The 22345-nt window shown below is 34.2% G+C and overlaps 1 protein-coding gene and 2 long non-coding RNA genes across 3 annotated transcripts; 1 reads left to right on the forward strand and 2 right to left on the reverse strand.

Annotated features, from left to right (window-relative positions):
* Positions 1–1047: 1047 nt before the first annotated feature.
* LOC133880215 (uncharacterized) lies at positions 1048–2349 on the reverse strand. Its single transcript, XR_009902215.1, has 2 exons — positions 1832–2349; positions 1048–1671 (listed from the first exon to the last, which is right to left on the reverse strand). It is a non-coding gene; the product is annotated as an uncharacterized LOC133880215 (long non-coding RNA).
* Positions 2350–14343: 11994 nt separating this feature from the next.
* LOC133880194 (uncharacterized) lies at positions 14344–17136 on the reverse strand. Its single transcript, XR_009902208.1, has 4 exons — positions 17003–17136; positions 16665–16871; positions 16323–16469; positions 14344–16000 (listed from the first exon to the last, which is right to left on the reverse strand). It is a non-coding gene; the product is annotated as an uncharacterized LOC133880194 (long non-coding RNA).
* On the forward strand, positions 15527–17749 carry LOC133880193 (cytokinin dehydrogenase 6). Its single transcript, XM_062319091.1, has 5 exons — positions 15527–16145; positions 16350–16477; positions 16575–16835; positions 16934–17196; positions 17289–17749. The coding sequence occupies exons 1-5, from the start codon at positions 15527–15529 to the stop codon at positions 17608–17610; spliced, it is 1593 nt and encodes a 530-aa protein (XP_062175075.1). The 3' UTR covers positions 17611–17749.
* The last annotated feature ends 4596 nt before the right edge of the window (positions 17750–22345 follow it).

The raw sequence follows: 22345 nt of genomic DNA on the forward strand, positions 1-22345 counted from the left end.
CTAGAAGTATTTTATTTTGTAAGTTTATCTATGCTTAGGCATTTTAGATCATGGAAAAGCTATTCAAGATTCGCGACTTTTGAAAATATAATAAGTACGTTTTCAATTGATTGACTTCTATTGTTTAAGTTGTCTTTTGGTTAGGGTGATGAGATTTTTAATAAGAGTGTAAATAGGATTCTAATAAACAAGTGAAAAAGGATGATCCAATACTCACAATACACTTTCCCATTTAGAAGGTTATTGGAAAGAAAGTATTAGTTTGAACAACAAAGCAATAAGCATGTCATATTAGTTTACATTGAGGGGAACTCATCATATTTTTCATAAATAAAAAGAAACTATTATAAATTATAAATTATCGAAGTTACATATAAAAGTGACTATACAAAAGTTGTATCTATAGAAAAGCATAAATTTATATATATATATATTAAAAACAATGAATTCTTGAATACTATGGAGAGATATTTAAAAACTAGAAATAAATTTAGTTGGTCATGGTAAACTATATTGTGACTTCGGATGCGCAATGCTTAACGGATCTCATGCACTAACAAATCAAAAACCTATATGGTACAACAATTTTCTAAATTATTATTTGAATAAAAAACCATTGGAAAATTGTGACTTTTGATCAAATAAGATAAATCCTGAGTTAAGGACCAGTTTAATACATTTTGCCACTTCTGTCTCCTAAAAAGTCATTAAATTTATAAATTTATATAAGTCGAAAATATTTAACTTTTTTAAAATCAATCTTTGGATCAACACTTGTACAAAGAAGAAAAGATAATAACTAATTTTCATTGTCACATCATCCCAATTATATGGCGGTCTTGTAACATTATTATGATGAATTTTAGTGATGACTTTTGGCCGTCGTTAAAGACTATATTTCTTGTACTGAATTCGGCTTCCTTTTCCCTCAATTTGCATGGGCATAATCATAATCTATCGTCCTTAGAACCTTTTTTCAAGTAAATCCAACAATATACAGTATTCAATATATATATATATATATATATATATATATATATATAAACATTAGTTAATTTCCAGTGAATTAGTAAATAGAATGTATTTCTACAAAGATGCTGCTAATTAAGCAGTTTACTTTCAAAATAATAAGTACATGCACTTATTATTATTATTTTTTTAAACCGAAAAGCCACTTCTCATTAATAATCAGAAAAACCCCTAGAGGGTTAAAAAGTAGGACCGTAGGAACAACAAATTCCCTACAAATAATATTAGATAGGAAGTCTGAGACTTCTTCCAATCAAATAAATTAAGTCTCTGGCTTGAGCCGAAGTTGCTTTAGCTAGAATGTGTGTCGTTGAATTAGCTTCCCTCCTCGTATGTACCACTCTAAACGACCGGAGTGACATCACTATTTCATTGATTCTCTCGATGAAATGACCAAACTTGCTCCAAGTTAAAAGATCTGTGAAAATCGCTTTGACCATTTGCATTGCATCGCCTTCCAGTATTATATCAAACAATCCTATTTCTTTGCTAAACATGCAATACCGCCAGTACATGCACTTATTTTCAAGACAAACATAAACAAAATGAGCAGTAAAAGTTGCTATGATCTGCACCGAGTCCAAGATCCTTCTAGCTTCCATGCGACATTTTATTGCACAATTTGAAATCACCAACACATAGCTGCAATTAGAAAAGCTCAATCAATAATTAATATATATATATAATATGAAAGAAGAGAGATTAAAGAAAATTGATAAGCTGATGTATAAATATAAATATATATGCATATAATATGCTATTGATCATCATACGTGTGTTGAAGCAAGAAGAGAGATTAAACCTCATTCTGAATTTGAGATCATAGATGCTTCTTTTTGATCAAACGATTATGACATATTTTCAAACAAGTTGTATATAGATGGTACTTCATTTCCTCAAAAACTCTGCAAAACGCATAGCACTTTTTAACAAGTTTATACGCTGGGTCTTCAGGGATAGCTTTGCCGAAACAATTGATGAATGCAATATGAATGCAACGGTCGAATTGATCAGGTCGCAATTTTTTTTTCCTTTCTTCACAACTTTCAAGTTTGGTATCAAGGCAAATATTTAATGGGCTATGACCATTATAATTATCAAGGGGATCAGAAGGAGGAAAGGGGGCTTGAAGAGGAATGAAAGAGGGAATCATGACAAGATCACTAGCTTGGACCTTAATAAGAATGAGCATAATTAACTCCATTATCACTATAAGTTCTCTCCTATATTTTCTTCCCATTGAGTGATTCTCACACGTACGACTCTAGAAATCTTTTGGTTTGAAAATTTAACAAACAACATGCAATTTATAGGACTTAAACCTTGCCTTGCATTGCAGATGAATGGTCAAGTATATATCTTTCAAACATTAATAATTATTTTATTTTGTAAGTTTATCTATGCTTAAGCATTTTAGATCATGGAAAAGCTGTTCAAGATTCACGACTTTTGAAAATATGATAATTACGTTTTCAATTGATTGACTTCTCTTGTTGAAGTTGTCTTTTGATTAGGGTGATGAGATTTTTAATAAGAGTGTAAATAGGATTCTAATAAACAAGTGAAGAAGGATGATCCAATAGTCACAATACACTTTCTCATTTAGTTGGTTATTGGAAAGAAACTATTAGTTTCAACAACAAAGCAATAAGCATATCATATTAGTTTACATTGAGGCAGGGCCAGCTCAAAATTTTAGGTTTAAGAGGACAAGTTTAAGTGATGTTATTTTCTTATATTTAAATACAAATCAAATTAAATTTATTTTAATAGTTATATTATATTTTTTATGAAATATGTCAATTAGAGAGCTTTCTTTTATTTATAAAATGTATTTTAAAACTTTTTCTTAACAACTTATTAGATATAGAATGACTTATCAGTTGATTTAAAGACATGAAATAATTAATAGATTTAAAGAAAAATAAAGAGAAAAATGGAAATAAGTTCTATAAAGATTGATGTGTAATAGAACATAATGTGGAAAAAAAATTGTTGGACATTAAAAACTTATCGAATGTATAATTCTATCTATTATGTGAAATGCAAACAATGAGAATTTGTGTACTTTGAAGACTTTTCATATTTTTTTAAACATTCGATTCAAATAACGTTGGAAAAAAATTATACACGTTGAACTAATTTCATGAATGTAAAAATGAGGCTTTTAAAAAAGGACAGAAATTTTTCACATTGGCATGTGAGTTGCATATATTGTTTTAATAGTATGTACTTCTCAAATGTTTTTTTAATAGCATTAATAAAAAAAAACGTGTTTCTCACATGTTTAAAGGACACATGTTACTTTTATATGTGGTTTGTATGAAATTTCTTATAAACTGATTTGTATGAAATTTGTCCTTTAAAAAAAGTAGACTAGTAGAACTTTTCAAGAATTTATTTATTTATTCATTTATTTATTTCTGAATTTGAATAATGAGACTTTCAATTTGTAATTATATTTACCATATTATTGAGGGCTTTAGTTAGAAACTATTTATTAAATTTTTACCATGTTAGAGTCTTAAAATTTATTTTGGAAATAATCTTTATTGTACAATTATTAAGTGCGGGCCTTAATTAAAGAGTATTTTATTAATTTTTTACCATATTAGAGCTGTGAAATGTTTTTTTGAACCTTAATTTTTTTTAAAAAAAATAAATTATAAATTTATTGTATAATTATTAATTGGAGACCTTATTCAATTAGAGGCCTTAAGCAATCGCCTAAGTTGCCGAAGGCTCAAGCCACCCATGCATTGATCTAGAGAAACTCATCATATTTTTCATAAATGAAACGAAGAGATATTAAAGAAAATTGATATATATATATATATATATATATATATATATATGTTATTGATTATCATGCGTGTGTTGAAGCAAGAAGAGAGATTAGACCTCATTATGAATTTGAGATCATAGATGCTTCTTTTTGATGAAACCAATATAATATAGTCTCAAACAAGTTGTATATAGCCGGTATTCCATTTCCTCGAAAACTCTGCAAAACGCATAGCACTTTTTAACAAGTTTATACGCTGGGTCTTCAGGAATAGCTTTGCTGAAACAATTGACGAATGCAATATGAATGCAATTGTCGAAATGAAAAGGTAGCATTTTATTTTCCCTTTCTTCACAACTTTTAAGTTTGGTATCAAGGCAAACATACAATGGACTGTGACCATTATAATTATCAAGGTGATCAGAAGGAGGAAAGGGGGCTTGAAGAGGACTAGAAGAGGGGATCATGACAAGATCACTAGCTTGCACCTTAATAAGAACGAGCATAATTAACTCCATTATCACTACAAGTTCTCTCCCATATTTCCTTCCCATCGAGTTTAATTCTCACACGTACGACTCCAGAAATCTTTTGTTTTGAAAATTTAACAAACAACATGCAATTTATAGGGCTTAAACCCTGCCTTGCATTGCAAATGAATGGTCAAATATATATCTTTCAAACAAGAATTATTTTATTTTGTAAGTTTATCTATGCTTAAGCATTTTAGATCATGGAAAAGCTGTTCAATATTCGCGACTTTTGAAAATATGATAATTAAGTTTTCAATTTATTGGCTTCTCTTGTTTAAGTTGTCTTTTGGTTAGGGCCATGAGATTTGTAATAAGAGTGTAGATAGGATTCTAATAAACAAGTGAAGAAGGATCGATGATCCAATAGTCACAATAGACTTTCCCATTTAGAAGGTTATTGGAAAGAAACTATTAGTTTGAACAACAAAGCAATAAGCACATTGAGGGACTCATCATATTTTTTTTAAAAAAATTGAATTCTTGCATACTATGGAGAGATATTTAAAAACTAAAAATAAATTTACTTGGTCATAGTAAACTATATTAATGTGACTTCGTATGCAGTGCTTAATGGATCTCATGCACTAACAAATCAAAAACCTATATGGTACAACAATTTTCTAAAATATTATTTGAATAAAAAACCATTTGGAAATTCTAACTTTTGATCAAATAAAATAAATCTTGAGTTAAGGACAAGTTTAATACATTTTGCCACTTTTGTCTCCTAAAAACTTATTAAATTTATAATTTGATCATATAAGTTGAAAATATTTAACTTTTTCATAATCATCACCCCTATTACTTCTGCAAACCTTTAGTGAATAACAACTCACTTTCCACTAAAACTCTCTCTCTCTCTCTCTCTCTTGCTAAATAGATCTATAGATTGTTACCTATTCTTTTTTATTAAGTATATATTTCATCTGGAATTAAATCATATTCTTTTTCTGTCCAAAACTAAACTTGAGCAAGTTAATTATTTATGTTGAACTCATGTATATTTTCCTTATTTTGAGAGAATTTGATTATTTTTAGAAGTTTCATTTAAATATAAACTCAACCTTTTGCATTCAATATTTCAATACAATTTATAGCACCTCATTTTTTCACCAATATTTTCTTTTGTAATACCTCTTAAAGAAACTACGGTTTAAATGGATTGTTACGATTGGATGGTTCCTCTTCAGTACTCATTAATTAGTGAATTCTTACAAGTTTAAAAGAGTTTCTAGTAAAAATTATTTCTAAAGTACTAATATATATATATATATATATATATATATATATATATATATATATATATATATATATATATATATGCAACTAAGTGATTATTTGTCGTTAATTCTTTCCAATGCAAATTCTTAACGTTTTTTTTTTAATTGAATAAGAAAATGGTTACATGAGAAAGTATTAACTGATTGGATACTCGTGAATATATATATGATCTTGTTGAGATTTGAGTCAATACCACTTAAAAATCCTAATATTAGGAATATTTAAATGAAATAATGTAAAGTTAGAGTTCGAATTTAATACTCTCTCAGAGAAACACACAAAACTCCTTAATTACTAACTTAAGCATCGGAACTATATATCCATCTCTGTTGGCACCCTCAGCAAATCTCTAACCTCATTCTCTACCTCTCTTGCCATCATTCGCAGTCTAAGGTCGCATATACGATCAACTGCGCGCATTATTGCTATGGTTTAATTTGCTTATTATAATTATACAATCTACAAAATATAATATGATCTTGGCATTCGTTCAGAATAGTTTAGTTTTTGGTTAAATTAATGCTATTTCCTATATATATATAGCTATAACTTTGTCTTTGTTTAAACTTGATTAGAATGCACAGACCCAACACAAAATTAACATACATATATTGGCCTAACTAAGAGTGGTTTTAGTTTCCCTTAAGCAAGAGTTAGAAGATTGAACACGATATAATTCCCACAAGTTTTGACCCTTCCACAAGAGTATATATGGTCCATACATATAATGAGCATTATATGGAAAATATATCCAGCACATTTTTTCAAAAGACGAAATGCCCCCATTTTCAACACATCTAGACTGCACGTACACCACTTTCTTACGTGAAAGCGAAAATGTCTTCCACTAATTAAACACGTAACTTTCTGGCATCATGCCTTCAATTCCCAACATTTCTCTTTGGTCTTAGGCCTAACCAATCTAAATGCAGCACATGGTTTTCCTCAAGAACTAATATGCCGCCGACAAACAAAACATTCAACCCACAGTTTGACTCGATCGTGAGAGAGAGAGACTTTTAGGGAGAATAGCCAGCCCTAAGAAGACGACGGTCAACAATATGAACATATATATATATATATATCGTCAATGAGATTATTCTTTAAGAAACATTGATCTCCCACTAGATTTTGGACATTCTTGTGAGTTGGGAAACTTGTGGGAGTCACTCTTTTGTTATTATATTGTCTAGAGAACGAGTTGTTCTTGTTTCTGGTCGAAGAAAATGACATTCAAAGTTTGAACTAATCAAGTGTTCGAGGGGCCCCATTTTCTATGAGTTTTGTGTGTCTTGCGGTCAGTCCAAGCGATTCAATTGGAGAATGAACTTCTAATTGCGTCATGCATGAGCTGCTAGTCCATGAAACAAATCTAAAGACAGTTGAAAATTTTGAATTCACGAACATAATTAATTAATTAAGTCATATATATATATATATAAAATTGGATTTGATTTGTTTCTAGTTTTTTCATGTTCATAATTATGTTGCTGCAGCCAGAAATTAGTATTAAATTCATCCATATATACCGATTAAGAGACCAAGTTCAGTAAGGAGCAGGCATAAATGCACCAATATAATGCTCCAATGATGCATGCAGCACTCTCTGGGGTTGCTGTTGCGCTATGTATAAGCTTCCCTATCAAAAGTAACAATGGAACATTTGGGTCCTTGCAAAGTTGCAACCACTCATGGCATGATAATTAATTTAGCTCAATTACTGACAAGGTGGAAAGTGTACGTAAGAGCATTCACACCCGGCTATATATAGTTGGCTAGACAGATGTAAATTTGGGGTAAATGTAGGGTACATCCGGCTAGTTACTTTAGTTAAAAAATTGTAGAGTGACTTTAGGATAATGTAGGTGTTTTGAAAAAAAAAATATATTTAAATGGAATGGTGAAAATTGATATCTAAAATAAAGAGTGAGAAGTAGGTAGGTGTACGTTATGAAAAAGTAAGTAGCTACAATAAAAAATTGTGATTTTTGGCTAAAATGGAAACAAAATTTGTTGAGCCAGATGTAAATTAATGCTCTAATAACAATTATGCTTTCCGCTATACATTCGTCCATCTACTTTCGTGTTGTGCTATTCATCTCCTCCATGGCCGCTACTGCTGTTTGTTGATTGTGTTTTTGCTTTGAATAAGAGTTTTATCCTCCATAGATTTACCTTCATGGACGATCTATAGGATGGAGGTTAGTCAGGTGTGAGGAGTTATTCCTCACGGCCTGGAAAGTTCGGTGCGAATGGTTATCTTTCACGACCTGAATAGTTTGGCTACCCTTGTTTTAGATCTAGTTTACTCGGAGCAGATCTGCTGTTTAACTATTTTTGTACATAGGTTAGCAGAAGATGAAAGTTAAAAATAGTACTTTATTGTACGAATTTTGTTTAATTGTATCTATGACTTTGTAGCCTCATAGAATGCGGTTAAGATTTTGTAGAACTTTAAGCTTTGTGATGTAAGAGCTTTATGCTCATGATCTTTGATCAATGAAATATTCATATCCTTTGTTCAAAGAAAAAAAAATTCCAAAGGACTCTGAAACCGACTCAAAAGGATTCTAAATCTTAATGAACAAGAACTCCTTAAAATATCCTAAACCAACTAAAACTCGCAAAATAAATCCCGCGATCCTCTTGTGATTTTTTCTCAAATTACTATGGGTCCTAGCTTGTTCTTCATCAATAACAGCCTTTGATGTATGCTGATCTCTTGTACATAATTTCTTTCTCTTCTCGAGAAAATTTTCCTTACTCATACATATGACAAACACTAAAGAAAGAGCTCATCCTTTTTCCTTTTGAATTGATAAATTTGCAGCTAATTAATCATTGGCAAGAAGAGAGATCGAGTTTATTCATTTTGATCATATACGACATACGTAAAGTATTGTTGACTGTATTATATAATGCTCCATATACTTTTCATGAGAGGGACATAAAAATCATGAAGCTAGCTAGGTGCAATATGTGATGGACATGAAAAGGAGAGGGAATATTTTCTAGAGATTTCAAAAAGTTTATTACACTCTAGCTTGACCAAATTGCAGCCTTACATAGGAGATCGAGAAGAGATATATGTGAGAATTAAGCACATGGGATCGATGAAAGGGATCGCTTATATATGATTGTTTGATCTTTCTTTATCAAAGTGAATTGAAGGCTACGCTCCCATCTGCTTTTGGAAGTTCACCTAATTTCTACTCCAACAATTCTTTTCGATCTTTTTGAAGATATATACCAAATCTTAAAGCCAATTTGTGAGGGCCATATGGCAACTTCTTTGTTATCGATGTATTTAGGAAGCTGTTTGAACTCCAAATGTACGTCTTCCAATTTAGTCTATTATCAGTGGCCAATAAGCTAAAGAGTGTGTTTGGTACCTTATCATTGAGCAAACCAACAGGATCTCCAGTAAAATGGTCACTCTCATGCGTTACATGCATGTGCTAAGTGCTTCTATTTGATTTGCACGCTTGTACTACATCACATGCTGTGGGGGAACCCATGATAAACATATATATAAAAGTAGAAATATATTTGAAACTTGATTTCCCAGGCCATGTTTAATTAAAACCATGAATATATATTGTATGTTGATGCACTGACCGCACGCCAAGCACATGAAAAAAGCTGAAAGGAAGATAGACTAGTACGTTGGAGATTTGACAGAACCACCTCCAACGCTTAAGTTAGTGTGGGTGGGAGATAGATGACGTAATTTGACAGGTCGCCTAAAATTCTAGTTCCGCCCTTTGACCGAAAGAGAACAACATAGCTTTCCAAGTTTATTGTGGCAACATCGCAATCAATAGAAAATTGATGATCTAGGCGTGTGAGGATTTGAACGTAATTAACTTTCTTAGAAGAGAAACCAAACTTTTGGCGAAATTTGTGATATCATGTGATAACAACATTTATTCTTGTTACCTAATTAATCATTGGAAATTAAATTAAAGCATGTGATTGGCTGCAACTTTGATATATCAACTAATTAAAAGCCTTTCTTTTTTATTTTTTTACATGTAATATATTCAAAAACGAAAATACCCATGCACGGATTACTTCCTCAATCAAGCGATCATCATGAAAAAATTGGCTGCAAGCTAGTGAATAGAAGGCGGCCCGGGTGGCAGCGCAGTCACCCCTGTTTGGCCGGAATGGCCACAAGGCCATTTTTTTAAAAAAAAACCAATAACGTACGTACACAATACACTATTACACTTACCCAAATACTATAACAAACATAGCCTTGTTTCTTAACAATTTTTAGTCAAAATTTTGCACTAAATTAGTGGAAACGTGACAAAGCTAGTACAAAAAATGAAAATAAAATAAAATATTGAAGTCTTATGTATAATGGAAAATCCCACATCAAGTGGAAACAACGAATTAAGTAGCTAATTTGTATAACATAATTAAGCCTAAAACAAAATATATGTTTAAACTTTAGAATAAGGTGGTATCTCCACGTGTTTTAGCTATCCAACACTCTGATGATGATGTCTTGCACAGTAAAAACAAAATCTTCATGCTCCATACTTCTTTTTTTAATCTTCCTCCCACACAAACTCCATATAGCTTTTGCCGCTGGGCAACCCCAGAGAACATGCCCTGTAGTCTCTGCCTCTACTTCGAATAAAGGGCATAAACTTATTTTCCTCCTAAAAAGATTAGCTTTAGTAGCCAAGGCATTATGACAAGACCTCCCCAAAAACACCTTTACCACATGAGGAATTTTCATCTTCCAGAGCTGTTTCCATATAAGACTATGCTGGCCATTACATGCATGAACATTCGCCTTTATCAATTACTAAAATCTCTTTTTGTAAATGGTAGGCACTTCTCACAGTAAACTCTCCCTTTGCCGAAGGACTCCAAATCTGCCTATCACTATTATGTAAGCATAATATATAAAATAAAATGCTATAAAATAATAAGCAGCGGAATTATAAATACCTCCAGCCATATTTTGTTCAAGCTTGATGAAGAACGAAGAAATTTTCTGCAATACTAAGTATTCTGAAAAGACAAAATTTAGAAAGTTCTTCTGGCCTGTGCCTATAAGTGTGTCAATAGATGAATACACAGGGCTCTTTATATAGGTAGGCTAGGGACCCTCGTTATTAATTAGATGGCTGATTATTCTCCTTCCATCAAGAAGAATAAATCAGAAAATTAATAAAAAAATCGTTTTAAACCGTTATGATTTCATATAACTTAATGTGGAATAAATCATATTTAATCTTTATATTAAATAATTACCGTTATGATAATTATTTAAATTCCAACCGTTACAATAAATTAAATAATTACCGTTATGATAATTATTTAAATTCCAACCGTTACAACGAATTAAATGTGTCTGAGGGACACATATGTAATTTCTTACATATTATGGATGCAACCAATTGGAATTTGGCTTATAAGACCTGCATTTGCCAAACCGAATAATTCACAAAGCATATTCATCTTCCACCCTTTAGCATTCCAGTTAATGACGTCTGCTATCCTAGCGTCGTTGCTAAGGCCGGCTCTTGGACTTAGGTCATGAAATGCTATATTTTGGGGGAGCCATTTATCCTTCCATATCCGAATTTTGTCACCATTCCCCACTCTCCACACTAACCCCGCCTTGAGTAAATCTTTCGCAGAACACATACTCCTCCAAACATAGGACAGTTGGTGACCCAGCTTAGCATCAAGGAAAGTTCCTTGCTGGAAGTACTTTGCTTTTAAAATCTTAGCAGAGAGAGAATCAGGGTTCTAAATAATACGCCAACACTACTTTGCCAGCAAAGCTTTATTAAAACTTTCCAGATCACGTAGCCCCATTCCACCTTTACTTTAAGAGATGCCAATTTTCTCCCATTTAATCCAGTGAATCTTCGAATCTTGCTCATTGTGACCCCACAATACCGTTGCATCATGTCGTTCTTTTATAGACATAAACACCATCCTTCGAGACCGACCAACCATTGTAGGCAAACCCAGGTATTTTTCGAAACAATTAGTTGCATGTACTCCCGCATCTAATAAAATTTGCCTTTTAATATCATCCTATGTATTTCGACTAAAAAATATGGAAGTTTTCTCTTTATTCAGTCGTTGCCCTGAAGCTTGCTCATATATATCCAACACATGTTGAAGATTTGACCATTCCTTGATATTTGCCTTACAGAAAAGAAGGCTATCATATGCAAAAAACATGTGATTGAGTCGAACCCTACCTCTAGCATTAGGGACACCCGTAAGCTCACACTGTCTTTCAGCATGTTGTAACATAGCACTAAGAGCCTCCGCACACAAGATAAAAAAATAAGAGAATAATGAATCACCTTGCTGAATCCCACAAGTTGGAGTAGTATGGCCATGAGGCTCCCTATTAATCAAAACTGCATACGAAACTGAACCGATGCACTTCAAAATTAAGCTTATCCATTTGATATCAAAGCCCAACCTACGCATAACCCCTGTCAGAAAGTTCCGTTCAACCCTATCATAAGCCTTACCGATCATATCAAGTTTCAGAGTCACGAAGCCTTTTTGCCCTTTCATATTTGTATTCATACTATTAGTTGATTTAACATAACCAAGACTTTATATGCACCTTTGCCATGCTTGATTAACTCCCTTACTATGAAAAAAAAAAGAAGAAAAAGATTATATTGTAAAGTTAAGTAATATATTTATATATGTTTTTCACATCATTTAAATTGTAACCTCATTCCAAATAGAAACCTTGCTTCTTTTAGTTATAAAAAAAAAAAAATGAAAAAAAAAAAGGTTGTAAACAATCATGTTGATCTTTTCCTATCTTCAAACTTGTCAACAAGAGATAAGTATTGTCTTTAATTTACCTCGAGGGAATTAAAGGTGGAAGATAAAAATGTAACGACAAAAAATGAGCAAGTAGGATTTGTGGCTTTTGGATTTTGCCTCATGGACGGAAAGACATAAGGAGACATTGATTAGAGTGGAATCAAAGTGGGGATAGGGAACATGATAAGAATAATTAATTATAATCTCAAAGGTTTTGTTTTGAGCATCCTAAATCAATTTTGTGTCCTAACAACCCCTCCAAGCACATAACTTTTGTCTCAGTGGCATGATGATGAGGATGATGACCCTAGCAAATGTGGCTTCCCCCACTTGCTGCATTATCATTCGTCTGTCCTCAATCTTCGGCTAGCCAATCGAACTCTCGAGATTGTGCTGACATGGCATCCTCATGGCATTTTGTTGATTGATGATTTTACTGGACCATGATCAATGGAAAGTGCAATGGGATCCACTCTCGCCGCCCTTAGATCCCTAAAAGGACACGTTTATGATCAAATTCAACATTTATCGATCACTGCTAAAAGAGATTTTGTATTCCACAAATAAAGCATTTGATGAACATGTGGGGCTCCTGTAATACGTGTAATTGGATGCTCTCACATAATTTAGGCTCTACTAATATAGCCTTGATTTGTTTATTAGTGGTCGGTCTCCTTCTAGAAAGGGGTGCAATCAAATATTAGGTTTTTCACCACAAAAGAGAGGAGGACACATGTTACTAGGGTTCACACTTGAGGATCATAGAAACCCCTTAAAGGGACGAATTGAGTGCAATATCTACATCGAATTGTAACAATCTTTTTAATTTTATAATCCTAGAAAAGATGACTTGTATGAGAATAATATTGGCCACCTTGCCCCAGGCCTCCACAATGTGGGTTTTAACTTTTTAATCATGTTATCTTCCTTTATACCATAATTATGTCTTGTTTTAATCCAATGAATCCCCCAAAAAGATTATGTGCCTTCTTTCCCCACAACTTCTAGCAACCAAGAGGATATCTAGCTCTCATCCTCACTCTTTAGAGAAGGTAATCATGCACCATTGACTTACTAGGCCAACCCTAGCTAATTCCTTAAAGGAAGCCGTAAAATACCACTAGATATTCTAATGATGTATTCACACCACTCATTCTACCACAAATGATTTCTTAAATAAAAAACACCAAAAGTTCAAAGTTGTGGCGTGGAAGTGAATAGGCTGTGCTAGCACAGCTTAACATTTTGTTCTGCTAAAAAAAAAAAAATGTCCTCCTATCTCTTGGTCGGCGTCACCCCTAATCACCACGCAGGGGGTGGCTAGGACTATTAGATCTAGTGGTCACGACCACCATATCATTCCTGAAAGGAGGTCGGCCACCCATGGAGGTTGGGCTAAACTTTTTGGCTGTAAATTGTTTTGGGGGGCTGATATGACAATGTTACGTCGCACTACCACATTAGGGAATATAGAAAGTGAGAGTAAAACTGGACTGCCTATAGACTATAGCATTTTTCAAAATATATTCCCATGTGTATGTGTATATAGATATATATGAGAGTTGATATACAGGGGATGGTTTCCCGTCCCCCACATATCATTTTCCTATATATATATATATATATGACATCAATATTCAGAACAAAGGATATCCTCCCATTTATGCTCGATTCTAACGAGTGTATAACACCTTTCTACTTGAAAGATGTTGTCCACGACATATATTTTGATACCAGAAAGTTTTTTCTCAAAATGATGCATGTGGATTCCATTATTATCATATCCATTTTTTGCAATCATGAATACCGATGCCAAAAGCTACGAGAGAAGATTTTGTGCAGAAAAGATGATGTGCCAAGTGATACTATCTCGAGGGCCACAAGTAAAAACCATTACAGCACACAGTTTACTTTCAAGAACAGAGGAAGCATACAAGCATTTTGAGGCCAAAGCGCAGGAGGCGACAGATTAATTTGCCTGTAAAAGGGAAAAGGGGGAGATGCTGCTTACTCTTGCAGTTGCAGATTTCCTATTGGTGGCTCATACACAAGTTGCAGCAAAAAGTGGAAAAGTGGTAATTGCACTAGAGTAATTTAATTGCGCACAAAAACATATAAACAAAGAGAATCTGCCATAAGAGCACAAAAACATTTGATTGCACATAAAAACATATAAACAAGAGAATCCTTCAAACTTGTCCGATTGATGGGAACTAAGGCATCAAAGCAATAGCAGAAGATAAGCAAAAGAGCAATCTTTCAGTACTGCTTCCTCCCTGCTGTAATCCCCATGTTCACTCTTCTCCAAGACAATAACTGTGGCCCCAAAGGGTCCCAACATAACCAATCATCGGCTTTCCCCCCACAAAGCACACATCATCCATTTGAATTTCACGTGTTCTATGGACCCTTGATACCCCACTGGTCCATCTCTCCCCCTGTGAATTGAATCAAGGCAGGCCCGCTAGTCTCTCTCATTCGATCTGAATGTAGATTCACGGTGTCAACATTCCGACAACAATGGATTCAGAAAAGAATACAATCATCATTCATGTGAGTAAGACACGGGTATGGGCACACAGGTCATCAGAGGCAGAAAAATACACCTTCTGGTAGAGAGACTATTTTTTCTAAATAAGGGAAAACGATCCTTAACATGGTTAATGAAAAAATACACGAGACATGTTTGTCTTTGATGGAAAAGGTGGGTTTGTGGTTGCAACTGTTAGAAAAAGTGCAAAGATCTGTGCAATCTTCTTTCGACTTTTCTCTCCAACTTGACATATATGTGTTTGCTTCTCTTATATACATAAGGGCTTAAAAAGGAGAACTAAAAGAAAATTCTAAAACTCTTCCACCCAAGTAGGCAGTCTTCATACGGATTCTCACAACTGAAGATACGTTGACTTAGCCAACCAAACCTTCCCCTTTAAATTCTCTCCCCAACCCTTCATTTCCTTGGCTCTTCCAGGCCTCTCCTTTTGCTTTTGCTCACAAAGAAACAAAGTTATAGGATTAAACTCCTTTCACCTTTGCTTCCCCCATCTCTTCTGACGAAACAAAAAATATGGGATACCCACCAGCTAGCTTCCTCAGACCAAACAACATTCTTCTCATAAGAGGCTTCATGATCTTGTTCTTAAGCTGTGTAACTATCAAAATAAACCTTTGTTTTTCCAGCATCCCTTCTACATTAAAAGCAATTCCCCTTGATGGGCATTTCAACTTTGACGAAGTTCACCTTGCAGCCAGAGATTTTGGCAACAGGTACCAGTTCCTCCCAGCAGCAGTACTGCATCCAAAGTCAGTTTCTGATATCACCACTACTATAAAGCATATTTGGCAGATGGGTCCTCATTCAGGGCTCACAGTTGCAGCTAGAGGCCATGGCCACTCACTCCAAGGCCAATCACAAGCACATCGAGGAATTGTGATTAACATGGAATCGCTCCAAGGGCCAGATATGCAGGTTTCCACTGGAAATTCTCCATATGTGGATGTCTCTGGTGGTGAGCTGTGGATAAATATCCTGCATGAAAGCCTGAAATACGGGTTAGCACCGAAATCATGGACAGACTACTTACATCTAACTGTTGGCGGTACTCTATCTAATGCAGGGATCAGTGGTCAGGCATTTCGCCATGGCCCCCAGATCAGTAATGTCCACCTGCTGGAGGTTGTAACAGGTTCGTAAAGAAAAAAGGGCATATATATATATATATAAAGATAGAGAAATTGTGGTTCGCCAGGTTACTTCATTAGGTGGTCTTCACTTGACCTGAGTTTTATGGAGAAACTTAGCTATTAGTCATGAATTAATTTTCAAGAATAATGTTTATCATTCGCATACAATGAAAACTTACTGAAACGTGGAGCCAAAATGTGTGCAGGAAAAGGGGAGGTTGTAACTTGTTCGGAGAAGCAGAATGGCGACCTCTTTCACGGTGTTCTTGGAGGACTTGGACAGTTCGGCATTATAACCCGAGCAAGAATATTGCTGGAACCAGCACCTGATATGGTAAAAGCAAAATCATTTAGGCCAATCAATTTCAAAAGTAATGTCATGTGTAGTAACGACTAGCCATTGTTGTGACACAATTCTCCATTTTGAACAGGTAAAATGGATTAGAGTGCTATACTCAGATTTCACGACATTTGCAATAGACCAAGAACATTTAATATCTGTAGAAAAGACGTTTGATTACGTTGAAGGATTTGTGATAATAAACAGGACCGGCCTGCTGAATAACTGGAGATCATCATTTAATCCGCAAGACCCAGTTCAAGCCAGCCGGTTCAATTCAGATGGAAGGACACTCTTCTGCCTGGAATTGGCCAAATACTTCCACCTAGACGAGACAGAAGTAGCAAATCAGGTAGGCGTGCAACGGCCCACCATCAGGGTAAATTTCCTAAAGTATCAACAAATTTCTATAAATAATTGGCACTCACATATGTTTGTTTAATTGTGCAGGAAATTGAGAACTTATTGTCTCAATTAGGCTATATTAAGTCAACACTTTTCCAATCAGAAGTTACGTACCTAGAATTCCTGGACAGGGTGCATGTGTCCGAAGTCAAATTACGGTCAAAAGGCTTGTGGGAAGTTCCACACCCATGGCTCAATCTTTTTATACCTAAAAGCAAAATACACGATTTTGCAGATGAAGTCTTTGGCAATATCCTTACAGAAACAAGCAACGGCCCTATCCTCATCTATCCAGTAAACAAATCAAAGTAACAGTTTCACAACACAAATCCTTGTCTACAAAGATTCTCATGGCTTTTGCTAAGTGATTGAATTATAAATTATTTAATTCTGATTTCAGGTGGGACAACAGAACGTCTATTGTCATTCCAGAGGAAGATATTTTCTACCTAGTCGCATTCCTTACCTCTGCAGTTCCCTCTTCAACAGGAACCGATGGATTAGAACACATATTAACTCAGAACAAAAGAATTCTAGAATACTGTGAAACAGCCCATCTTGGGGTCAAGCAATATCTGCCCCACTACAGTACGCAGGAACAGTGGCGGGCCCACTTCGGCCCACAGTGGGAAGTTTTTGTACAGAGAAAATCTGCTTATGACCCATTGGCAGTACTTGCTCCAGGCCAAAGAATATTTCAAAAGGCAATAATGTTCTCATGATAGTGGCCTCAAAATATAACTTTTCTTTTTTAAAAGAAGAGGCCCTTACAGCATGTGGGAAATTGCGTCAGCCACAAAAATTGATAAATATTATATCATATGCCTTTTCCTATAAGACAAGTGTAACATTGAGGCTGCAGGGGCTGGTAGAAATTTCTTCAACAATCAGCTATTGATATGAATTATAGTTGCCATTGCAAAAGAAACTGGACCTCACCAGCCCTATTAAAGGATGTATATATCGAATTTGTAAAGACCAACTACTTCATCTGATAATCAGTCTCAAAGACAAGATTTAATATTGTTTTACTGCACAGAGATGTAACATACTCAAAACAAACAAAGGGCTAGTTCATGCTACACCAACATAAATTCAAGAGCAAGCAAAAGGATAAAAAAGGTCAAGCAAAGTTAAAACGGACATACCCAATTCCAAATGCCAGGAAGAACATATCCACTTGTTGCAACTTGCAAAATTTATTGTGGTTAGTCTAACTGCACATATACCTATATGAAATAATGCTGTCACATTTTAACTAATTAGTATTTTCGCTTCACCTTTTAGTTAACCACAACCATAGTGTGGCAAAAAATCACTGGCAACTGCAACAGTGATCATTCAGATTTTAAGCTAACAGATGCCTCCAACATTAACTTCTCCCAAAGTGCTTACACACAACATAAAATAACATTAAATCAGTTTCGCTCTTAATCTACCTTCCTTCTGTTTTATTATGTACAGAATTTTAATCACAGTAACCAAAGGACACTGATTGTGTACATGGGTTGATTCCTGTAGGCGCTTTATAATGAATTTATCTATCAAAGTAAAAATCCTGTCAAAAAGACATTTAATTTCTTATATCGGTGCTGTGAGACCCAAGTAATTCTGCATGCTGTTCATCTTTATGAGGTGCAAGTTAAGGCAAAAAATCAATTTCAAGCAGGAATCTTAACATAAGCATTAAAGAAAGCAAATAGATTATCAAAATATAGAACATAACCTTCTGGAGAGTAAATGACATCAAATAAAAGAGTTTGTACATGATTAGTAAGCAATTAAAATTATTTATTACTCATCAACTTTGCAGAAGATGGTAATGCAAAGAAGAAAAAAAATCACTAAACCAAAAAAAAAAATAGATATTGTGAACCTTAACATTTGGATGAATCAAGTACAAGGACAGATTTAAAGATTAAAATATAAAAATAAAAATAAAAACAATTGTAACAACTATATTTAAGACAGTGAATTTTTATAACTAGTGAAATTCATCTAGCTAAAAAGGAACTGAAGCAACTTCACTTTTCTTTTCCCTCTTTTTTATTTATTCCATTCAGTCATTAGTAAAACTTGCAAGTAAAGGAGTCTAATGGGATAACCTAACAAAGATCTCATATTGAAACCGATTAATTTGATATTTAGTCTATCAGAATGTGTAGGTCTGTGTTCCTCTGCCCTTGCTAATCAAATATTTCCACATTTTTCTTATTCTTGCCTTTTCACCTAACCATCATCACTGGAACGAATTCCTTTCACTAAATTCACATTCAGCAAAAAGAAAAAGATCCATCAAGAAAAGTGAACTCAAAAAGGAGTAATATTTCACTGTTGAAGAGAGTCTGACATCTCTGTGTCAGAACTGTAGAGAAAAAAGTGTTAACTGTTCACACATTGCATAATTATGTTCTGTACTGTACCTTTAAGTGTACAGTTATGTGACACACATGGCCACCTTCAGAATTCCAAAATGCACTGGTTTGGGATTCTTGACTCTGCTGTTGAAACCACTTAAACTACCAGTGACACTTGGAAACTATGCTTACGATGTCATAAAGTAAGGCACCAGTTTTCCACTGAACACTGAAAACCTTGGCTTGGGAATATTCACAAGAAAAGAAGCCTAACTTTTATAGGGTATGACAGTTGCTAAACAAGAAGCATCTAAGTGGGTACGAATGTAATTCAGTTGCTAAATCAAAGAAACATTGAAGTCATTCAAGATGCTGATAATGTTCTTCTATGATATAAGTAATCTTTACGTAAGCAAATTGGATTAGGAGTAGCAAGTTCTCATCCTATGGGAAGTACTCATCCATCAACATGAAGATTGAATTTGCAACATTCTTGTATATAAACACCAAAAGCTAAAAATAACCAAGACCTACATGTACATTAGAAAGTATACAGTGTCTTGCATAAAGACATTGCAAATTTTCTGATGTTGCTTCTCTGGTGACAATTGCATGGGCTGTTCAAAAATCAGACACCAACAAAAGGGTCCATTTTCTTCAATTGTCAAAAGCACCTCAACTCAAACATTTCTTTTTCTTTTTTTGATAAGTACCTCAACTCAAACATTTCATCAGTGCCAGATTGACTAAATGGTACTCATAGCCATGGAAATAATTATAGATGATGAGAATCTAAAAAAACAAAGCAACTCTAACTCTCACAACTTCCCTCAGAACCCAACAATGGGTGAAGGAGCAAATATTCCCTCATGAAGTACACATCACAATCCAGTGGTCAATGGAAATGAATGACTAGTGTGCTGAGCATACCATGTTCAAGTTGCCTATACAGAGCATTGTATTTAGTCCAGATTCCTATAATAATTGAATGATGCCTCAACTGCTCATTTTAATTTAAATCTATCAATATGCATATACAGTGTTTAGTCTCATTGATATTATGATAGGAAACCCGGCAGAATGCCGATAAAATTCCACTGTATCAAGAAAAAAAAAATTAACATCATATTAAAACACGGCCTTAGGCCCTTAAGATCCAGGCATCCCAATGAAACTGACTTATTATTTGCACTTTTCTTTAAATAGGGAAGACAAGGATGAAAAATACAAATAGTATTGTGTACAAGAATTAGAACAAGATTTACCATTATACTAGTAATGTTCTAAGCAGATTATCAGAACAGCCGCCACACCCTCAAAACTTCTACTCCTGATGGTACATACTCTTTTTAGAATTTTTTTTTTTTAAAATTAAAAAAAAAAAAAAAAAAATTCCTTAGATAAGTTTAAGTATCTGGGAAGTTTGAATTGATAAAGATTGAATTACTTATAAAAAAAAAATAAAAAGTAGATAAAAATAGTAAATATAAAATATAAAAAAAGTATCTGGGAAGTTTCTTACAGCTTACTGCCTTTCCTAGCCCTCTTCTTTAAGGTCAGCTTATGAAATTCTTTTAAAGTGTTTGTTTACAATTTTTTTTCTATATTCCACCAAATATATATTTTTTATTTTCATAAGGACACTCACACTCACACCGTTTCACCCAGAATCACCCTCTAATTGTTAAAATATATTTTAAGACTCACTCCTGGCTTGTCAAAGATTTCCCATCAACAATTGGCTCCAGCAGCAAACATATCCAGCTGGCAACCATGAGGCCTTACTTTCTTTCTAAGGCTCCAAATGTTTTTGGGGAAAGGATAAGGATTTACTGTGGCATAGTCCTTATCTATAGGTAGCGCGCCCCAGGTCAGACTGTGGCTACCAGCCCTTCCCGTCGCATCCTTCTGGGGCGGGCGAAATTCCTTCTGGCTACCATCTTCCAAAGTCTGACCTGAAAGCTTGTGACATACTTGGGATATAAGAAACAAATATCAGACAGAAACAATTTTTTTTATTTTGTTTTTTGATAACTCTGACCTGCAAGCTTGTGACATACTTGGGACATAAGAAACAAATATCAGACAGAAACAAATTGCAAGAACTAACTAAGAGAGTAACATCAAGAGAGAAGTTTTAACATGAGAATGCTGTTTCATACAAATAATTTTCTCAGATTGCCTGCAAAACTTCAACGATTGAGGCTATGTAAGAACATTTTCTTAAAAGGAGAAATATCTCTTCCGCACTAAGTTTTGCAGCGCTCTTGTTGCAGGGGAAATGAAGAAAGTATAGTGAATGTCTGAACTTCTCTATAACAAATCAAGAATTACTAAGAAATTCTTGAGAGAAAAATAACATATGTAATTAGAGAGTATCAAAACCTATTGATGTTCTAGTGGACATAAAGGCGATTGCCATGTTTCTCCACAATCAGCAAGCCCTTCAGCATGATATATAGGGAGCAGCAAATGAAGAAAACTGGCCATGCCATTCTTAATAAGTTTTTGCCATGCCAACAGATATAAAAGACCACCCTGACCACATGACAAGTCCCAGGGTGTTGGGACACATACATGATTAGAACAGTTGCAGAGAAAAAGAAATAGGGAAATAGAGAAGCCTGGTTGCAGATGGAATTAGTAACACAGTTCCTCACCATTAGCTAAATTGAGCACTTTTGTTCCGTGGAGGTAAGGGAAAAAACAAATGTCGATCTTATATTTGAGTTTGAAGATGCTCTAAACCAATGCCATATTCTGCCATTTCATAAACAATATAATTAGATCTGAATTCTGTACTTCTCTGCAAGTCCACTCCAAATGGGGTTTTACATTATAGAAACATTCAGAGTATGCCTCATTAACAGTAAAGATTTTCTAACAGGAGAATGTAAAGTACAGCAAATTGGAGGAGCAATTATTGTGATGATGTGCAAGTATCCCAAATTACAGGCAAACAAAAGAACCAACTTGAAGTTGCTAGAGCACTATATGCTACACTGAAAATCACTCCATTCAAGTTCAAAGTAACCTAATTTTCCTAGATTTTGTTGATCTAACTTGTGAACAGATTTATGTTTTCTATGCCAATGAGCTC

The sequence above is a fragment of the Alnus glutinosa genome, chromosome 10 (assembly GCF_958979055.1).
Source record: "Alnus glutinosa chromosome 10, dhAlnGlut1.1, whole genome shotgun sequence".
NCBI lineage: Eukaryota > Viridiplantae > Streptophyta > Magnoliopsida > Fagales > Betulaceae > Alnus > Alnus glutinosa.

What these genes read in the sequence shown, in the direction of transcription:
- LOC133880193 (XM_062319091.1), top strand. Translation starts at nt 15,527, where the DNA reads ATGGGATACCCACCAGCTAGCTTCCTCAGACCAAACAACATTCTTCTC. An exon ending in TGGAACCAGCACCTGATATG is followed by an intron (nt 16,478 to 16,574) that starts GTAAAAGCAAAA and finishes CATTTTGAACAG; the next exon opens with GTAAAATGGATTAGAGTGCT. An exon ending in TATCCAGTAAACAAATCAAA is followed by an intron (nt 17,197 to 17,288) that starts GTAACAGTTTCA and finishes TTCTGATTTCAG; the next exon opens with GTGGGACAACAGAACGTCTA.